Source organism: Scyliorhinus canicula, chromosome 19, assembly GCF_902713615.1.
Source record: "Scyliorhinus canicula chromosome 19, sScyCan1.1, whole genome shotgun sequence".
Lineage (NCBI taxonomy): Eukaryota > Metazoa > Chordata > Chondrichthyes > Carcharhiniformes > Scyliorhinidae > Scyliorhinus > Scyliorhinus canicula.
Window position 1 is genome coordinate 105,361,564 of NC_052164.1, and position 19,910 is coordinate 105,381,473.

At 48.8% G+C, this 19,910-nt stretch overlaps 2 protein-coding genes across 4 annotated transcripts in view; one reads left to right on the forward strand and one right to left on the reverse strand.

Moving 5' to 3' along the window:
- The first annotated feature begins 3,127 nt into the window (after positions 1 to 3,127).
- btg4 (B-cell translocation gene 4) lies at positions 3,128 to 8,669 on the forward strand. Of its 2 annotated transcripts, XM_038779449.1 has the most exons (5): positions 3,128 to 3,220; positions 3,318 to 3,508; positions 4,284 to 4,421; positions 6,606 to 6,960; positions 8,214 to 8,669. In XM_038779449.1, exons 2-5 carry the CDS (start codon positions 3,336 to 3,338, stop codon positions 8,367 to 8,369), a joined length of 822 nt encoding a protein of 273 aa, XP_038635377.1. In that variant the 5' UTR covers positions 3,128 to 3,220; positions 3,318 to 3,335; the 3' UTR covers positions 8,370 to 8,669. The 2 variants fall into 2 exon arrangements, with proteins under 2 accessions (XP_038635377.1, XP_038635378.1); XM_038779450.1 differs by lacking the exon at positions 4,284 to 4,421.
- Positions 8,670 to 14,991: 6,322 nt separating this feature from the next.
- Positions 14,992 to 19,910, reverse strand: part of hmbsb (hydroxymethylbilane synthase, b) — a 31,491-nt gene continuing 26,572 nt past the window's right edge. For both annotated transcript variants that reach the window (XM_038778690.1, XM_038778689.1), the window contains exon 14: positions 14,992 to 15,559. In XM_038778690.1, the coding sequence (XP_038634618.1) occupies positions 15,389 to 15,559 (171 nt within the window). In that variant the 3' untranslated portion in view covers positions 14,992 to 15,388. The remainder of the gene's footprint in view (positions 15,560 to 19,910) is intronic.

A 19,910-nucleotide genomic window follows, 5' to 3' on the forward strand; every position in this document is an offset into this window, starting at 1 on the left:
CGGCAAGTTTCAAAGGTGCTCTTCTTCATCTCTTCCAGTGATTAGGATGTCATCCAGATAACACTTGACTCTCTTTGAAACAAAGCTGGAGCTGATGTGATACCGAAAGGTAATCTTTGGTACAGGAGCGATCCCCATCCCTTGTGCATCACAATTGTCGGAAGTTCTGGTGACTTCCTGTCCAAAATCATTTGTAAATCAGTTTGGCTCAGGTCAATTTTGCTGAAATGTTGACCTGCTGCCAGTTCTGTAACGGACCTTCGCTGTGACGTCATGGAACTGTGCAGCTCAAAACACTGGATTTATGGTGACCTTAATGTTGCCACAAAATCTCTCGGAGCCCCCTTTCTTGAAGACTGGAATAATAGGGGCAGCCCAGTCACAAGTTCCAAATCTCCAATCTTCAAAAGCTGCCCCAAGTCAGCCTCCACCTTTGGCCCTAATAGCACAGAACACAGGCCGCATCTTCAAATTCTTTCCCCAAAGCCTCTTGACTCTCCTCGTCTGACAATTGCTCTCAGTAATGAACCATTTCATGGTGTTTAGGGGTTTAATGAACTCCACATTGACAGAGTTAGCAGACAGATTGTTCTCTGATCAATTCCAGTGAACTGTCAATGTTAACACATTGTGATTGGGCCAACACTGTGAAGGGTGCCACCTCTTCAGAAAATCTAAATCAGTGAAGCCACTGTGCCTTCACTTACTTTCACTGCTGTCAACAACACCAGATTGCATTTAGATAGCAGCTTTAAAGTGGTAGACCATCCCAGGACACTTCACAAGAGAGTTAAGAAACAAAATTTGATACCGAGCTACAGAAGGATAAATGAGCAGAAGAGATGAGTTTCAAGGAGTCTTCAAAGCGAGAGAGAGAAACAGAGAGGAGGGCGGGAGTTTGGGGCAGGCAGCCAATGACAGAGCAGTGGAGGAAAGCTCAATGCCTCGATATCTGGACAACTAAATTCAGACAATTGCACTGGTCAGTACTGACCTTCATAATTCTGGTCATCACCAATCATTTCATCCTGTTTTTTAAAGGTGTTAGGTCATGTGGGAGGGGCATATTCAATGTGGGAGGGGCACATTCAATGTGGGAGGGGCACATTCAATGTAGGAGGGGCATATTCAATGTGGGTGAGGCATATTCAATGTGAGCGGGGCATATTCAATGTGGGAGGGGCAGATTCAATGTGGGAGGGGCATATTCAATGTGGGCAGGGCATATTCAATGTGGGAGGGGCACATTCAATGTAGATGGGGCATATTCAATGTGGGTGGGGCATATTCAATGTGGGCAGGGCACATTCAATGTGGGAGGGGCATATTCAATGTGGGAGGGCATATTCAATGTGGGTGGGGCATATTCAATGTGGGAGGGGCATATTCAATGTGGGCGGGGCTTGTAGATGTGTGTTCGCGCATCTTAGGGGACTGAAGGCGGACGTGATAATGTTGCAGGAGACGCACCTTAGAGTAACGGACCAGGTTAGACTGAGGAAAGGCTGGGTCAGTCAGGTCTTTCACTCGGGTCTAAACTCAAAGACTAGAGATGTCGCGATCCTGATCAATAAGCGGGTGGTGTTTGAGGCGGGTAGAATAGTCTCGGATGTGGGAGGTTGGTACATTATGGTCAGTGGGAAGCTAGAGGGGGTGCAAGTGGTATTAGTAAATGTGTATGCGCCAAATTGGGATGATGTGGAGTTTATAAAGAGGATGCTGGGGAAGATACCGGACCTGGACTCGCACAGGTTGGTCATGGGAGGGGACATCAACACAGTTATTGACCCTGGCTTGGACCAGTCAAGCTCGAAAACAGGCAGGGTGCCAGCAATGGCTAAGGAACTCAGAGAGTTCATGGAGCAGATGGGGGGGATGGGAGGATCCATGGAGATTTGGGAAACCAAGGGTGAAGAAGTTCTCCTTCTACTCACACGTGCATAAAGTGTACTCCCGGAGCAATATCTTTATTTTGAGCAGGGCCTTGATGGCTATGGTGGTGGACACGGAGTACTCGGCGATTACAATCTCAGTCCATGCTCCGCACTGGGTTGACCTGCAGGATAGTAATCAGTGCCCGCGCTGGAGGTTAGATGTGGGACTTTTGGCTGACGAAGGGGTGTGTGAGCGGCTAACGAAATGTATTCAGAACTACCTGCAGGTCAACGACACGGGAAATTTCAGCAGCGATGTTCTGGGAAGCACTGAAGGCGGTGATGAGAGAGGAGTTGATCTCAATACGGGCCCATGGGGAGAAAGTGGACAGGGCAGAGACGGACCGACTGGTTAAGGAGATACTACAGATCGATAGGATTGCGGCGACCCCAGAGGCAGGGCTTTTAAGGGAACGGCGGAGGCTATAGGCAGAGTTTGGCTTGTTAACCACAGAGAGGGCAGTGGAGCAGCTGAAAAAGGCGAGGGGGGCTATCTATGAGCATGGGGATAAGACCAGCACAATGCTGTACAGCAGCTTAGGAAGAGGGAGGCAGCCAGGGAGATAGGGAAAGAAAATGACGGGGATGAGAACCTGGTTGGAGATTCAGCCGGGGTGAATAAGGCGTTTAGGGATTAATACAGTAGGATGTATACGCCGGAGGGGATGAGGCACTTCTTGGGGGGGCTGAATTTCCCAGTGAATTTTGGGGTGGAAGACAGGTGTGCAAAATGTGCGGGAGGACCAGCGAACCATGTCCACAAGTTCTGGGCATGTCCAAAGCTTAGGGGATTTTGGCGGGGGTTTGCAGATGTCATGTACATGGTGTTAAAAACAAGGGTGGCAATGAATCCAGAGGTGGCGATTTTCGGGGTGTCGGAAGACCCGGGAATCCAGGAGGAGAAAGAGGCAGATATTCTGGCCTTTGCTTCCCTGGTAGCCCGGAGACGGATACTATTAGCTTGGAGGGAAATAACATCATATTAGCGGGAGAAATTGATCAGTGAATTCTGTTCTAGGAGATGATTGGGAAACTGTGGGAGTGGAGAGTATCCCATGATGCACTGCTGTGTATAAATGCCCTTCCCTCGAGTGTGTCAGTAATTGATAAGTGTTTCCAGTCTAATTAATGTTGTGAAACCTGATTCCTTTGTGATTGGACATAGTTCTTGTTACCCCCCCCCCCCCCCCCCCCCCCCCCCCCAAGCTCAGGTGTTTGAGGTTTCACTAAATTGAAGGACATTGAGTAGTTGGAGGAGGCTGGGTTTGAGCTGCTGGAGGATTGAGGTTGGTTTTGGTTGTTCTAGTTGCTCCTGGTCACTAATGTGTTTGTGGGAGAGGGGGGATCTTGTGAAATGGTATCTAACATTGGTGAACTTTGCAGAAGCTGATTTGAGAAACAATGAGAGAGGAAATTGCTGCCACCGTGGTTTTTATCTCCCGGATGGTGAGGAGGAATGAAAACCTCAGCAGACTGAAGGTTGAAAAATTCGGGAACAAACTGACCCAGATTTTGTTTGAAAAATACAAGAATCACTGGTACTGGGAGGATCCAGTAAAGGGACAAGGTTACAGGTGGGACTGGAAACGTTTACATCATTTGTAAGGGTTCTGTGAAAATGTTAAAATCATTGATCTGTGTCCTGTGAGTGAATCTAGACAAACTGGGGTCTGTGCTAGTCACTGATGCAGACCGGGGTCTGTGCTAGTCACTGATGCAGACTGGGGTCTGTGCTAGTCACTGATGCAGACCGGGGTCTGTGCTAGTCACTGATGCAGACCGGGATCACTGGGGTCTGTGCTAGTCACTGATGCAGACCGGGGTCACTGGGGTCTGTGCTAGTCACTGATGCAGACCGGGATCACTGGGGTCTGTGCTAGTCACTGATGCAGACCGGGGTCTGTGCTAGTCACTGATGCAGACCGGGATCACTGGGGTCTGTGCTAGTCACTGAGGGGAAGGGAGTGAGCTGAGGCAGCAATGGAACACATTTACGTGAGAATCTCTGTCTAACATCAGTTTCCCAATCAGCTCATCTTTGTTCTGGAAGCTGCATTAAACGACCCAAATAGTTAAACTCCCACTGTGATTTTAATTGTACAAAATTGGTGACTAAACTTCAAATGGAAGAATGCATCACCTTTAGGTGGATTTGATTATTTGGACAAGTGTAATTAACTGGCTTTGATCCAAATTACTCAGACTCCCTAAATTAAAGTTGATTTGCAGCAACGATTGGCTTTATTACCACCTATCACCATTTGGGGATATAATTGGAGCCAGGTGCTATGACTAAATTCACCTTGAAGCAGACTCCCTGAATTCAATAGTCTATGTTTCCCATCCCAGGTGTATTCGGGTCAATAAGAATGAGCCTCTGGACCCAGTCTTGTTCCAGGCCTGTGTTGAGAGCAATATTGACTATTCATCTTTGGAACTGCCAAAGGAACTCACCGTCTGGGTAGATCCATATGAAGTGTGGTGTAGGTAAGGATTCATTTTGTATCTGCTGCTTGGTGCTCCAAGATTGCTTTGGTTTTAACTTCTATCCATGGGAATTAAATTGGAGTATTATTCTGTTTAATATTTGCTCCTGATTGTTGGTGCTCTGCTGGCTCCAACTATGTAATTCCTGAACAAAACTGAAAACCAAATTCCTGGACCTTTGTCCAGGTTAATTGTTGATCCAAATGATAAATAATATCACATGTTGCATCAGGAATGGCTGTTTAACGGACCAGATTAAACATATCCAGAAACATGAAGGAGTAGAAAAAGTTATTGGTGTTGTGGATGTGGTAACTCTGTCCTGGGCAAAGGCAGATTAATCAAGGCACAGTTCTTCAAGAAAGCTGAAGATTGAAGAAATGGGTCATAAACTCTATTTTATGGGTTTGCAAATGGCCCCTTAATGAAAAATGTGCCTGTTACCTCCAGCTCCAGTAGGCAAATCTTGCTGTGGCGTGGTGGAGCAGGATCTGTCTGGGAGCTTTCAGATATAATATGTGGAGCAGGTCCATGTTTCTGATCTACTCCATCTTGCCTCACCGTAACCCCCTCTTTCCTCCTCCCTCATGTGCCTGTCTCCTGGGCAACATGGTAGCACAGTGGTTAGCTTTGTGGCTTCACAGTGCCTTGGTCCCGGGTTTGATTCCTGGCTTGGGTCACTGTCTGTCTGTGCTGAGTCTGCATGTTCTCCGTGTCAGCGTGGGTTTCCTCTGGGTGCTCCCGGTTTCCTCCCACAAGTCCCGAAAGATGTGGTGACTAGGGGCTTTTCACAGTAACTTCATTGCAGTGTTAATGTAAGCCGACTTGTGACAAAGATTATTATTGCAATGCACCTGTATGTACTACTCACTTCAACCACTGTCAGTGAAAGTTCTTCTGAATTCCTGATTGGATGTATTATCTTGTACTGATGAACTCTATTTTACACTCGCTCCATCCACTCTTATCAAAACCTTTCTGAATTTAATACCTCTATTATATCACCCAACCAGCAGGCAGGGGGAGTTGGAAATATTGTGCAAAAATCATAATCTTTAGTGTCACAAGTAGGCTTGCATTAACACTGCAATGAAATTACTGTGAAAATCCCCTAGTCGCCACATTCCGGCGCCTGTTCGGGTACACGGAGGGAGAATTCAGAATGTCCAATTCATCTAACAGCACGTCTTTCGGGACTTCTGGGAGGAAACCGGAGCACCCGGAGAAAACCCACGCAGACACGGAGAACGTGCAGACTCCGCACAGACAGTGACCCAAGCCAGGAATCGAACCTGGGACCCTGGTGCTGTGAAGCAACAGTGCTAACCACTGCTACCGTTGCTTTGATTAATTGGACTGCAGTGCTGAGGGAATTACCTTCTCTTGTTCCTTGATAACCAACAACTGATGCCTTTAACTCTGTTCTGGTGTTGTATCAGGAAAGACTAAACTGGTGTTGGGGCTGAGGTGGAATGTTTAAACTTGGATGTTGAGAGATTCTGTTGTATGATGAACTGGAATTTGGGAGACACTTCACCAAAAGGTGAGCACAGTAAGAAGTCTTACAACACCAGGTTAAAGTCCAACAGGTTTGATTCGAACACGAGCTTTCGGAGCGCAGCTCCTTCCTCAGGTGAATGGCGAGGTATACCTCGCCATTCACCTGAGGAAGGAGCTGCGCTCCGAAAGCTCGTGTTTGAATCAAACCTGTTGGACTTTAACCTGGTGTTGTAAGACTTCTTACTGTGCTCACCCCAGTCGGCATCTCCACATCTTGACCAAAAGGTGAGATTGTGGAACATCACTGGGGAATTGAGGCTTCATGTTAAACAAACGAAAGATTTTGGTTCTGCTCTGGGGAGGCTCAGCTAGGTGTTAGTGGCCAGTAAGTGGTAGCATCAAAGATGTGCATTCCCTCCATTAATTAAATTACTAATTTAAACTTCAATCTGAGCTAACTTTCGTTGGTCCACCCAGGAGTGGGCAGGGGTGGTCCATCGAGCTGAGCTAAATGAAAACTAAATTTAAAAACCTTATTTTGGGGTGACTAGGAGGAAACTGAACATCACTGCTGTCTGATTCTGGACCGGCAATGAGATGACCAATCCATGGTGGGTTTTGGAGATATTTTGTGCTCATTGTTACAACTCCGTCCACTGACATTGACTTTTGTCACTGCTGTAGGTGTGGTGAGAAGAACGAGCCATTCATCGTGGCCAGATTAGAGTCTCACAGCACAGACTCTGAAATCTTTAAATATATCAGCAGTGCTGCAGAACGTGCTACCTCTGATTATTACTCTGGCACCTCCTCTGATGAGGAGAGTTACAAGGAGCCCAGCAACAACTCTGCCAACTACACTGAATCTGCTCACCCGGCTGGGGAAGAGGAAACCTTTAAAACAAACACCATACCAATTGTGAACAACCCAAACAGTATATACCAGTTTGAAACTTATACTAACTTCAAGGGTAGAGGAAGCCCTGTTGAGGAGCCCCAAACCATCCCAACAGTGAATAATCCAAAGAGCATCTACCAGGTATGTTGTGTCAATCATTATTATCGGGCAATTTGAGAAATCCGATGTCCACTTGTCCCCAGAATGCAGTAACGTGCAGTTTTCTGATCTGAATGTTAAAGCTCGTAACTGTCAGTTCAATAACCAGCTTCTGATTTTTAAACTCGGCCAATCTGTGTCCTCCTTAATGCAGAGGTACCTTGGGCTGGGTGCCAGAGGGAATTCTGGGAAAGTAATGGGCGAAATTTAAAAGCAGCAGAAATCAAACTAATTGGGACACTATCTGAATAAAAGGTGCTGAATTGAGTATCTCCTTGATGCAGGGCCGATGTCTTTGGGTTCGAAAAGGTCTTTAGAAACACTGAATTTTCATGTAGCTGAAAAGCTCTTGGTCAGTAGCCAGGGATTTGAGACTTTTAGATGTTTCTCACTCGCAGATGTGCTTTAGTCTAGTGAATTATACAACAGTTCCTTATTTCACATGACTGTGGGGGTCAACACTTCCCAGATATCACCATAATACAAACCAGTTGACTATTGTAATTTGCTTTATTGACCTGGAGCTCATATTGAACAAAGAGAATGATGTCCAGTTGGGAGTGTCAGATTTCCTCCTGTTTGACTGGCTGAGGAACTCCTTACTAAGTAAATAATGGCCACAGAATTGAATCTGTTCGCCTCTTCCCCCTTGACAATGACAGCTCCTGGGGCAACAGTTTCTTTCAAAAAGTAAAAATTGTCAAATGGGATGAAAGCAACAGTTAATGTGATTTATAAAGCTAATGCTGCCTGACATGATACCACATAGAGGGGTGGGAAATTCCTCATGGGTAGGAGTGGAGGGCAGCGTGAGTAGGTACCGAGTCCCATGGTGATCTAGGATTATATCTGTTCAATGATTTTGGATATGGGTCTAAATTCACGAGTAAAATTCCATGCTGTCTACAAACTTGAGGCATGGACAGGGTGGATAGCAACAAGCTTTTTCCAAGAGTGGGGATGTCAATTACAAGGGGTCACTATTTCAAGGTGAGGGGGAAAGTTTTTTACGCAGAGGGTGGTGGGTGCCTGGAATGCTTTGCCAGTGGAGGTGATAGAGGCGGGCACGATTGCATCATTTAAGATGCATCTGGACAGATATATGAACAGGTGGGGAACAGAGAGAAGCAGACCTTGGAAAATAGGAGACCGGTTTAGATAAAGTGTCTGGATGTGCAGGCTGGGAGGGCCAAAGGACCTGTTCCTGTGCTGTAATTTTCTTCTTTGTTTTGCAGGGTAATGATTACTACTCACACCCTGCAGCGGCATGGCCCAAGATTCGCAAGAGGTTTCCTGATTACAGCTTTCACTTCCAGAAGAATTACAGAGTGTCCAACTTGGTCACATTTCCCCGGCTGGACCGTTACCATTGGGTGAACACCAAACGATGATATAAGCTTCACCTTTCCTGTCTTGACCCTTCCTCTCTGCTTTAATGGCTCCTGAATGTTTCTGACAGTTTGACTAGTCTGTGTTTCCTGACCCAATGTCTCTGCATTTTAATCTCAAAACTGCACAGTTTTGCACAATTTCTGTTCTTGCTGTCAGGTGGGAACTGAAATATTTTATATACAAGAGTTTGACATATCTTATAGAGAATTTATTATAATTGAAGGTGGGTGTTTAATTTTGCCATTTAAACAATTTTTTAAAGGCTAGAATGGAAATGTTTGAAAATGTATATTGAATAAAAAGCCACTTTTTAAAATTTAAATGATAGTGCCTCTCAACACTGTTTGCTGGCTTCTTGATCGGTTGATTAAACCCTAAATGCAGTTTTTTTTTGTTGTTTTTTCCCCCGTTTTAATGTTTAATCTGCCTGTAGCTGATCCCATGGCTGTATCGGCATCTTTCACCGTTTAGAAATTTGAATTGAGCCCCCTGGGGTTTCTGACTTCTGTGGGACTGGCTACTAATCTTGTCAAATCCCTGCCCCTGAATGTGATGGGGGGGCCTGTACAGGTAGGTATCAGTTCAAATATTTGCTACTGTGACTCTCTCTCACACTCACTGGACTCAGTGACAACATGTACAAGATTTGCTGCACCACCTTCCCAGCCCATTGCCATCTAGAAGGGGAGCAGACATGGGAATAGCGATCACAATTCCTTAAATTTTAGAATACTTGTGGACAAAGACGAGTGGTCCTAAAGGAAGTGTGCTGAATTGGGGAAAGGCCAAGTATAACAAAATTCGGCAGGTGCTAGAGAATGTGGATTCGGAAGTCTTTTTTAAGGAAAGGTTGATGAGTGCAGGACAGACATGTCCCTGTGATAAATGAGGGACAGAAATGGCAAGATTAGGGAACCATGGATGACGAGTGGAATAGTGAGACTAGCTAAGATGAAAAAGGAAGCATACATAAGATCTAGGCGACTTAAAACTGATGAAGCTTTGGAGGAATATCGGGAAAGGAGGACAAATCTCAAACGCGCAATAAAGAGGGCTAAAAGGGGTCAACAGGGTTAAGGAAAATCCCAAAGCCTTTTATTCGTATATAAGGAGCATTAGGGTAACTAGAGAAAGGATTGGCCCACTCAAAAGACAAAATAGGGAATTTATGCGTGGAGTCAGAGGAAATGGGTGAGATTCTTAATGAGTATTTTGCATCGGTATTCACCAAGGAGAGGGACGTGACAGATGTTTAAATACTCTAGGTCAAGTTGGCATAAGGAAGGGGGAAGTTTTGGGTATTCTAAAAGGCATTAAGGTGGACAAGTCCCCAGGTCCGGATGGGATCTATCCCAGGTTACTCAGGGAAGCGAGGGACGAAATAGCTGGGGCCTTAACAGATATCTTTGCAGCATCCTTGAGCATGGGTTAGGTCCCAGAGGACTGGAGAATTGCTAATGTTGTCCCTTTGTTTAAGAAGGGTAGCAGGGATAATCAAGGGAATTATAGACCTGTGAGCTTGACGTCAGTGGCAGGCAAACTGTTGGAGAAGATACTGAGGGATAGGATCTATTCCCCATTAGACCTATCAGTGATGGGCAGCATGGTTTTGTGCAGGGAAGGTCATGTCTTACAAACCTAATAGAATTCTTTGAGGAAGTGACAAAGTTAATTGATGAGGGAAGGGCTGTAGATGTCATATACATGGACTTCAGTAAGGCGTTTGATAGAAAAAGTGAAGTCTGGGATTCAGGGTGTACTAGCTAGATGGATAAAGAACTGGCTGGGCAACAGGAGACAGAGTAGTGGTGGAAGGGAGTGTCTCAAAATGGAGAAAGGTGACTAGTGGTGTTCCACAGGGATCCATGCTCGGACCACTGTTGTTTGTGATGTACATAAATGATCTGGAGGAAGATATAGGTGGTCTGATTAGCAAGTTTGAAGATGATACTAAGATTGGTGGAGTTGCAGATAGCGAGGAGGACTGTCAGAGAATACAGCAATATAAACAGATTGGAGAGTTGGGCAGAGAAATGGCAGATGGAGTTCAATCCAGGCAAATGCGAGGTGATGCATTTTGGAAGATCTAATTCAAGAGCAGATTATACAGTCAATGGAAGAGTCCTGGGGAAAATTGATGTACAGAGATCTGGGAGTTCAGGTCCATTGTACCCTGAAGGTGGCAACGCAGGTCGATAGTGGTCAAGAAAGCATACAGCATACTGGCCTTCATTGGACGGGGTATCGAGTACAAGAATCGGCAGGTCATGTTACAGTTGTATATGACTTTGGTTAGGCTACATTTGGAATACTGCGTGCAGTTCTGGTCGCCACATTACCAGAAGGATGTGGATGCAGAGGAGGTTCACCAGGATGTTGCCTGGTATGGAGGGTGCTAGCTATGAAGAAAGGTTTGAGTAGATTAGGATTGTTTTCGTTGGAAAGACGGAGGTTGAGGGGGACCTGATGAGGTCTACAAAATGGAGGTATGGACAGGGTGGATAGCAACAAGCTTTTTCCAAGAGTAGGGGTGTCAGTTACAAGGGGTCATAATTTCATGGTGAGAGGAGGAAAGTTTAAGGGAGATGTGCATGGGAAGTTTTTTACGCAGAGGGTGGTGGGTGCCTGGAACGCTTTGCCAGTGGAGGTGGTAGAGGCGGGCACGATAGCATCATTTAAGATTCATCTAGACCAGGGGTGGGCAAACTATGGCCCACGGGCCGCATGCGGCCCGCCAAAGGTCTTTATGCGGCCCACCAAGATCAAGTCATTAAAAAAAAAATCAAGGTTAATTGTTGGGTGGGGGTGGGGGGGGGGGGGGGCTGTTGGGTTACTGGTATAGGGTGGATACGTTGACTTGAGTAGGGTGATCATTGCTCGGCACAACATGTTTCATGTGAAGTTTCTACTTTAAAATATTAATTTAATTGCTTTTTTAAAAAAAACTTTTATTTTGGCTATTTTAAATATTAATTATTTTACTTAATATACTATGCGGCCCTTTAAAATTGTGAATTTCTGAATGTGGCCCTTGCATGGAAATGTTTGCCCACCCCTGATCTAGACATATGATATATGAACAGGCAGGGAACAGAGAGAAGTAGATCCTTGGAAAATAGGTGACCGGTTTAGATAAACAATCTGGATCGGCGCAGGCTGGGAGGGCCAAAGGGCCTGTTCCTGTGATGTAATTTTCTTTGTACCTGGAAGTTCCCCTCCAAGTCCATCCCCATTCTTCACCATCACGGTTACTGAGGCGGTGAAGGGATTTGAAGCTAAGAACTTTAAAATCTTAGCATGTACACTTGAATACAATCTGCCACTATTGATCCATTCAGTCTGTTATATACACAGGCCACCTGATTACTGAAATGTCTGCAGATTGGTTTTCAATTTACCAACCCCCCCACCCCACTTATGCCTTTAAAAGGGAGGATACAGAAAAGACACACAACTTCAAAAATCACTTGTGTTGTTTATTCTGACATTACTGCAAGAGACAGAACACCAAATACAGATACTCCACAACCTGCTATGCCAGATCCAATGGTCAATATGATGGGAGGACATAGCAGCAAGGAATCCTGATTATTCATTATTGCTTTGTTGTAAGAGTGTCCCAGATTATCAGAGATGTTCTTAATACTTTCAGAGATCCTTCTCTTAATTAAATAAACTTCATTACATAAGTGTTCTAGGAGCTCTGGTTAAGGGTGAGGGATTTGGGTTCTGAAACTGGAGGACTGTGTATGAGTATTGCTGCCTCAGCTTCAAAGAGCACTTTGTGTTATTTTGTTTAAGGCTGAAGGTCCATTTGTGTAGGATTTCTCACACAATCCTACACACAAGGTTATTGCCAGTGCAAATGAGACAATTGATGGATAATAAAGGGGCATTTGTGTACACATCACTGCTATTCCTGACTGCGTGTAGAATATTATTGCTGCTAAATTCTGAGTATGGGTCTTTGTCACAGATTCAACTGAGCCAACCTTGCAGCTCAAAATCCATTGCAAGTTCCAGCCCATAGGATATTGATTGCAGGAGCAAATGATACAGAAAGTCAGGTCCGGTTATTATTCAGTTCAAGGTTGCTGTAGCTCAGAATCGTCCATTTGACCTGTCCTTCAAGTATTGTTAGGAAGTACTGTAAAAACCTTTACTCACAATCAGTGTGAAGAAATGGGAACAGGAGATCCAATGGGGAACTAGACAATGGTTTGTGACAGGTGGACATGGGTTTTTTTTGTTTTTAAACTGACTAGTTTATCAGAGCAGGACAACATTTAATTTGATTCAAAAGCCTCCAGTTTTTTTTCCATACTTTTAACGTGTTGAAGTAAAAATAAAATCTCTGTTCAGCGTGATACTGAGATACAGCATCGCTGCTAAACGGGTGATTGCTGCACAGGCAGTGAATTCTCTCTAACACACTGACTGAGCAATATAGATGTCATCTTTATTATGTTGGATTTTCAAATAGTTACAAGATTTGTGAACCAAATTCTGGAATCCTCCAGATGCAGCTGACCATATCACCGACCGTGTCATTGACCCGAGTTAACCTGAGTGCATGGTCAGAAGTAACTTGCGTCCCAACCACTTGAGATTGCTGATAAGCAACTTGTTAAAAAAATAATAACCCTCCATAATTTGTAAGAATATAATTGATAGAATCCAGCAAGCTTCGTAATCAGAAGCATTAAGGATTTGATTTTGGCTTGTATATTTTCTCAGTATCGCCAGTGATAGGCCAACAGAAGATTCAGTAGAATCTGTTTGGTGACTGTCTGCTGTACACTGACAGTAAAGTCAAGAAATAAAAAAATATTTTGTACAGCGCCTTTCACAATCTCAAAGACCTAAAGCAGTTCACAGCCAATGAAATACATTAATGAGTCACCGCTGCAATGTACAAAGTCAGATCCCACGATGTGAGAGTGACTACATTATCAGCTTTGTCATCTTGCTTTAGAGATAGATAATGGCCAAGAGAGCTGGAACTACTCCCAAACTCTTCTTTCAAATCGCTGCATGGGATGTTTTACATCCACCAAGAGGGCAGAAGACCTCACTTCATCAGAAAGGCAGCATGTCCAACAGTGCAGGCCACCTCGGGATTGCATTGGACCATCAGTCTAGGCTTTGACGATAAGGAAATAGTGTAGAGTGACTTTAGAGGGGTTTCACAGGCCGGCGCAACATCGAGGGCTGAAGGGCCTGTACTGTTCTATGTTGTGCTCAAGTCTCTGGAGTGGGATTTGAACCCACAACATTCTGACTCAGACACGAGTGCTACTCCCGATCCACAGCTGGCATCGAATACAGCGTCCCCAAAATCTCAGTGGGCCAATACAGCATACCGTGTGGGAATGAGGAATGTTGCAGTCTCTATCCTTGGCCTGTGCATGTTAGTCAGGGCTATATCAGGCCAGTGTAATTAGCCTCACTGCCTCTTGACTGTGGGGGATATGGGGCCAGGGAGGGGGGGATATGGGGCCAGGGAGGGGAAAATGAGCCACGGTTTCTGATCACTATCTGCAGCCTCTGCTATGATGTCCAAGTCCATGGATTTGAGAACAAAAATCAAGCTCAGCTGCGAGGTGTCATCCACAGCAAAATAGCTAATGTATACCACTACATCAATTGAAATTGAATGATCTTCAGAAAAAGGGTTTGCTGACATGACAAGTCTTTACATATGTTTACAGTCTTAAACATTTAGTAAATTCACTCCCCAAAATAAAAGCCTTTAATTTAAAAAAAATTGCCTCTTTCTTTGGAGAATTTCTCAGCCACGGCCATTTGGGGGTGTACAGAAACAGACATTAGTTGCTTCGCCTCCCACACACACACTATTACCGTGCCCGAGTCTCACAAAACTCTCTCATTTGCACAACACCTTGCAATAGAAGCAGAGCCTGTAGGTCAGCTGAACCCAGACTACAGGAAATATTCAAATCTGTACAGAGGCACAGAAGAATCTTTGTCTTGTGTGACATTTCCAACTAAAGGTCCCATTGCTGCAAAGTTCAAACAGCAGTAAGCGTGGTGTAACAGGAATCGATGTCAAGCCAGTAGATACTCCCCTTCTTCTGGGGGTTTACGGTGGGTAAAGAACATGTTTATATTGGTCCCATTCAAATACTATTTGCAGTGGATGAGAGCACATGACACAGGAATATCGCAGTGAGAGAATCTGGGATACAGCTCAATTCCAAAACATGCTGGCTCAGAAAAGAAAAATCAGCCGATTAGGCCTCACGGTAGCATGGTGGTTAGCATCAATGCTTCACAGCTCCAGGGTCCCAGGTTCGATTCCCGGCTGGGTCACTGTCTGTGTGGAGTCTGCACGTCCTCCCCGTGTGTGCGTGGGTTTCCTCCGGGTGCTCCGGTTTCCTCCCACAGTCCAAAGATGTGCGGGTTAGGTGGATTGGCCATGCTAAATTGCCCGTAGTGTAAGGTTAATGGGGGGATTGTTGGGTTACGTGTATACGGGTTACGTGGGTTTAAGTGGGGTGATCATTGTTCGGCACAACATCGAGGGCCGAAGGGCCTGTTCTGTGCTGTACTGTTCTATGTTCTATGTTCAGTACTAACAATTAAATAAAACATCACAGGTTTTTCTTTAAAAGCATGATTTCAATTCGAATTAACAGATCAAAAATAAGAACTTCAAGTTGTTTTAGACCAAAGATGCTATCTGGGGAAAAAGTCAGTATTCAGCACAGAGACATGAAGATGCAGATATCGCACCAGGTCATCCAGAAATCCAGGAGCAATCTCCAAATGCCATAGGATATCAGCTGTTTGATAAAGTTAATCAGAGGAACAACACCGTGGAGTTTAAAAACATATCAGATAAGAAAAATAGAGAATGTTTTACTCAGCAAAACGGGGTGTATAAGCCACACAATAGGGATATTGCCCGTTACCTTTGGTTACTGTGCATTTGTAACATTATAAACACCTAAATAACGACATAATATTCACCAATCTTCAGCATAAAAACTGAGCATTATCTTGCATCATTCAGCTGCCTCGCAACAGTCAGGATTTCCTTGGCACCTTTGCCAATTAGTAGATTAGCCAAGTGCATCCCTAACTTTTCAGCTGCTGTCTGGGAAGAGCGAAGTATCTTCTTTGCTGTGATCCCAACATGCTGAACATCATCACTGCAATCTTCATCCTGTGAGGAAGACAGACATCGCCAATTTTATTCTGCAAAGTTTGAAACATTTTTAGAATGAAATTTGTAAGAAGGTGATGAATGGGGGCAAGTTCACAGGATAAGAATGCAGGAACATTAAATTGCTAAACCCAAATTAAAGGCAATTCTGGCTCAGTGACACACTCTCCTGAACCAAAGGGTTGTGGGTTCGAGCGTCACTCCAGGACATCAGTCTAGAAGCCAGGCTGGAACTGCTGATGGTGAAACGTTAAACTGAGTTTCTGATATCTGTTTAGATGAATTATTCAAGTGTCCTGACCAATATTCCTCTTTCAAACAACATCACCTAAAAAGGTCAATATGTCACAGCGGCCGTGTCACAGCGGGATCCCAGAGACGCTGTGTCACAGCGGGATCCCAGAGACGCTGTGTCACAGCGGGATCCCAGAGACGCTGTGTCACAGCGGGATCCCAGAGACGCTGTGTCACAGCGGGATCCCAGAGACGCTGTGTCACAGCGGGGCGCCAGAGACGGCTGTGTCACAGCGGGATCCCAGAGACGGCCGTGTCACAGCGGGGCGCCAGAGACGGCCGTGTCACAGCGGGATCCCAGAGACGGCCGTGTCACAGCGGGACCCCAGAGACGGCCGTGTCACAGCGGGACCCCAGAGACGGCCGTGTCACAGCGGGATCCCAGAGACGGCCGTGTCACAGCGGGATCCCAGAGACGGCCGTGCCACAGCGGGACCCCAGAGACGGCCGTGCCACAGCGGGACCCCAGAGACGGCCGTGTCACAGCGGGATCCCAGAGACGGCCGTGTCACAGCGGGACCCCAGAGGCGCTGTGTCACAGCGGGACCCCAGAGACGGCCGTGCCACAGCGGGACCCCAGAGACGGCCGTGCCACCTCGGGACCCCAGAGACGGCCGTGTCACAGCGGGATCCCAGAGACGGCCGTGCCACAGCGGGATCCCAGAGACGCTGGGTCACAGCAGGACCCCAGAGACGGCCGTGCCACCTCGGGACCCCAGAGACGGCCGTGTCACAGCGGGACCCCAGAGACGCTGGGTCACAGCGGGATCCCAGAGACGGCCGTGCCACAGCGGGACCCCAGAGACGGCCGTGCCACCTCGGGACCCCAGAGACGGCCGTGTCACAGCGGGATCCCAGAGACGGCCGTGTCACAGCGGGACCCCAGAGACGCTGTGTCACAGCGGGACCCCAGAGACGCTGTGCCACAGCGGGACCCCAGAGACGGTCGTGCCACCTCGGGACCCCAGAGGCGCTGTGTCACAGCGGGATCCCAGAGACGGTCGTGTCACAGCGGGACCCCAGAGACGCTGTGTCACAGCGGGATCCCAGAGACGGCCGTGCCACAGCGGGACCCCAGAGACGCTGTGTCACAGCGGGACCCCAGAGACGGTCGTGCCACCTCGGGACCCCAGAGGCGCTGTGTCACAGCGGGATCCCAGAGACGGCCGTGTCACAGCGGGACCCCAGAGACGCTGGGTCACAGCGGGATCCCAGAGGCGCTGGGTCACAGCGGGATCCCAGAGGCGCTGGGTCACAGCGGGATCCCAGAGACGGTCGTGCCACCTCGGGACCCCAGAGGCGCTGTGTCACAGCGGGATCCCAGAGACGGTCGTGTCACAGCGGGACCCCAGAGACGCTGTGTCACAGCGGGATCCCAGAGACGGCCGTGCCACAGCGGGACCCCAGAGACGCTGTGTCACAGCGGGACCCCAGAGACGGTCGTGCCACCTCGGGACCCCAGAGGCGCTGTGTCACAGCGGGACCCCAGAGACGGCCGTGTCACAGCGGGACCCCAGAGACGCTGGGTCACAGCGGGATCCCAGAGGCGCTGGGTCACAGCGGGATCCCAGAGACGGTCGTGCCACCTCGGGACCCCAGAGGCGCTGTGTCACAGCGGGATCCCAGAGACGGTCGTGTCACAGCGGGACCCCAGAGACGCTGGGTCACAGCGGGATCCCAGAGACGGTCGTGTCACAGCGGGACCCCAGAGGCGCTGTGTCACAGCGGGATCCCAGAGGCGCTGGGTCACAGCGGGATCCCAGAGGCGCTGGGTCACAGCGGGATCCCAGAGGCGCTGGGTCACAGCGGGATCCCAGAGGCGCTGGGTCACAGCGGGATCCCAGAGACGGCCGTGTCACAGCGGGACCCCAGAGACGGCCGTGTCACAGCGGGATCCCAGAGGCAGCCGTGCCACCTCGGGACCCCAGAGACGCTGGGTCACAGCGGGATCCCAGAGACGGCCGTGCCACCTCGGGACCCCAGAGACGGCCGTGCCACAGCGGGATCCCAGAGACGGCCGTGCCACCTCGGGACCCCAGAGACGGCCGTGCCACCTCGGGACCCCAGAGACGGCCGTGCCACAGCGGGATCCCAGAGACGGCCGTGCCACCTCGGGATCCCAGAGACGGCCGTGCCACAGCGGGGCGCCAGAGGCAGCCGTGTCACAGCGGGACCCCAGAGACGGCCGTGCCACAGCGGGATCCCAGAGACGGCCGTGTCACAGCGGGATCCCAGAGACGGCCGTGTCACAGCGGGATCCCAGAGACGGCCGTGCCACAGCGGGACCCCAGAGACGCTGTGTCACAGCGGGACCCCAGAGACGGCCGTGCCACCTCGGGACCCCAGAGACGCTGGGTCACAGCGGGATCCCAGAGACGGCCGTGTCACAGCGGGATCCCAGAGACGCTGTGTCACAGCGGGACCCCAGAGGCAGCCGTGCCACCTCGGGACCCCAGAGGCGCTGTGTCACAGCGGGGCGCCAGAGGCAGCCGTGCCACCGCGGCCGTGTCACAGTGGGAACACCAGAGACGGCCGTGTCACAGTGGGGCGCCAGAGACGGCCGTGTCACAGTGGGGCGCCAGAGACGGCCGTGTCACAGCGGGATCCCAGAGACGGCCGTGTCACAGTGGGACGCCAGAGGCGCTGGGTCACTGCGGGATAGCGGGACGCCAGAGGCAGCCGTGTCACAGCGGGATCCCAGAGGCAGCCGTGTCACAGCGGGACCCCAGAGACGGCCGTGTCACAGCGGGGCACCAGAGACGGCCGTGTCACAGTGGGGCGCCAGAGACGGCCGTGTCACAGCGGGATCCCAGAGGCAGCCGTGCCACCGCGGGAACACCAGAGGCAGCCGTGTCACAGCGGGAACACCAGAGGCAGCCGTGTCACAGTGGGGCGCCAGAGACGGCCGTGTCACCGCGGGACGCCAGAGGCACTGTGTCACAGTGGGGCGCCAGAGGCAGCCGTGTCACAGCGGGACGCCAGAGGCAGCCGTGTCACAGTGGGACCCCAGAGACGCTGTGTCACAGCGGGATCCCAGAGGCAGCCGTGTCACAGTGGGACCCCAGAGACGCTGTGTCACAGCGGGATCCCAGAGGCAGCCGTGTCACAGCGGGATCCCAGAGGCAGCCGTGTCACAGCGGGATCCCAGAGGCACTGTGCCACAGCGGGGTGCCAGAGGCACTGTGCCACAGCGGGGCGCCAGGGTGCCTTATAAGGGGTTAAAGCCCCTTTTCAAAGTAGTACAATCTAAGCTTTATTGTCTGATTATAATTAATGCCACGTTATGTGGGAACTAACACTTGCTGTACCTAACCTGGGAAATACAAATGAGCTGAAGGCTGCAGTGGGACACAAGGATTCCTCAGAATGCACATTAGTCAAACACTGCCTCAGTTTTCACCACAGAACGTTCCTCCATTATTGCTGAGTTCACTAACATAACTGACGGTAAGGTGCAATGTGACATCAGATCTGATGTATTGACAGGGACCGGCCCCTCAGATTTCCCGGTTTCAAATGGCTCATTCCATTATTGCCCCTCTTGCAGTTGCAGCGGAGATCAGTGAACTCAAAGACAGTCTGTTGCTTCATTCAGGGAATGCATGGCCACCTGGCAGCCTTGTTGCTTCATTCAGGGAATGCAATGGCCACCTGGCAGCCTTGTTGCTTCATTCAGGGAATGCATGGCCACCTGGCAGCCTTGTTGCTTCATTCAGGGAATGCATGGCCACCTGGCAGCCTAGTTGCTTCATTCAGGGAATGTAATGGCCACCTGGCAGCCTTGTTGCTTCATTCAGGGAATGCAATGGCCACCTGGCAGCCTTGTTGCTTCATTCAGGGAATGCAATGGCCACCTGGCAGCCTTGTTGCTTCATTCAGGGAATGCAATGGCCACCTGGCAGCCTTGTTGCTTCATTCAGGGAATGCAATGGCCACCTGGCAGCCTTGTTGCTTCATTCAGGGAATGCAATGGCCACCTGGCAGCCTTGTTGCTTCATTCAGGGAATGCAATGGCCACCTGGCAGCCTTGAGGTTTGAAATAGTGGGCACTGTGATG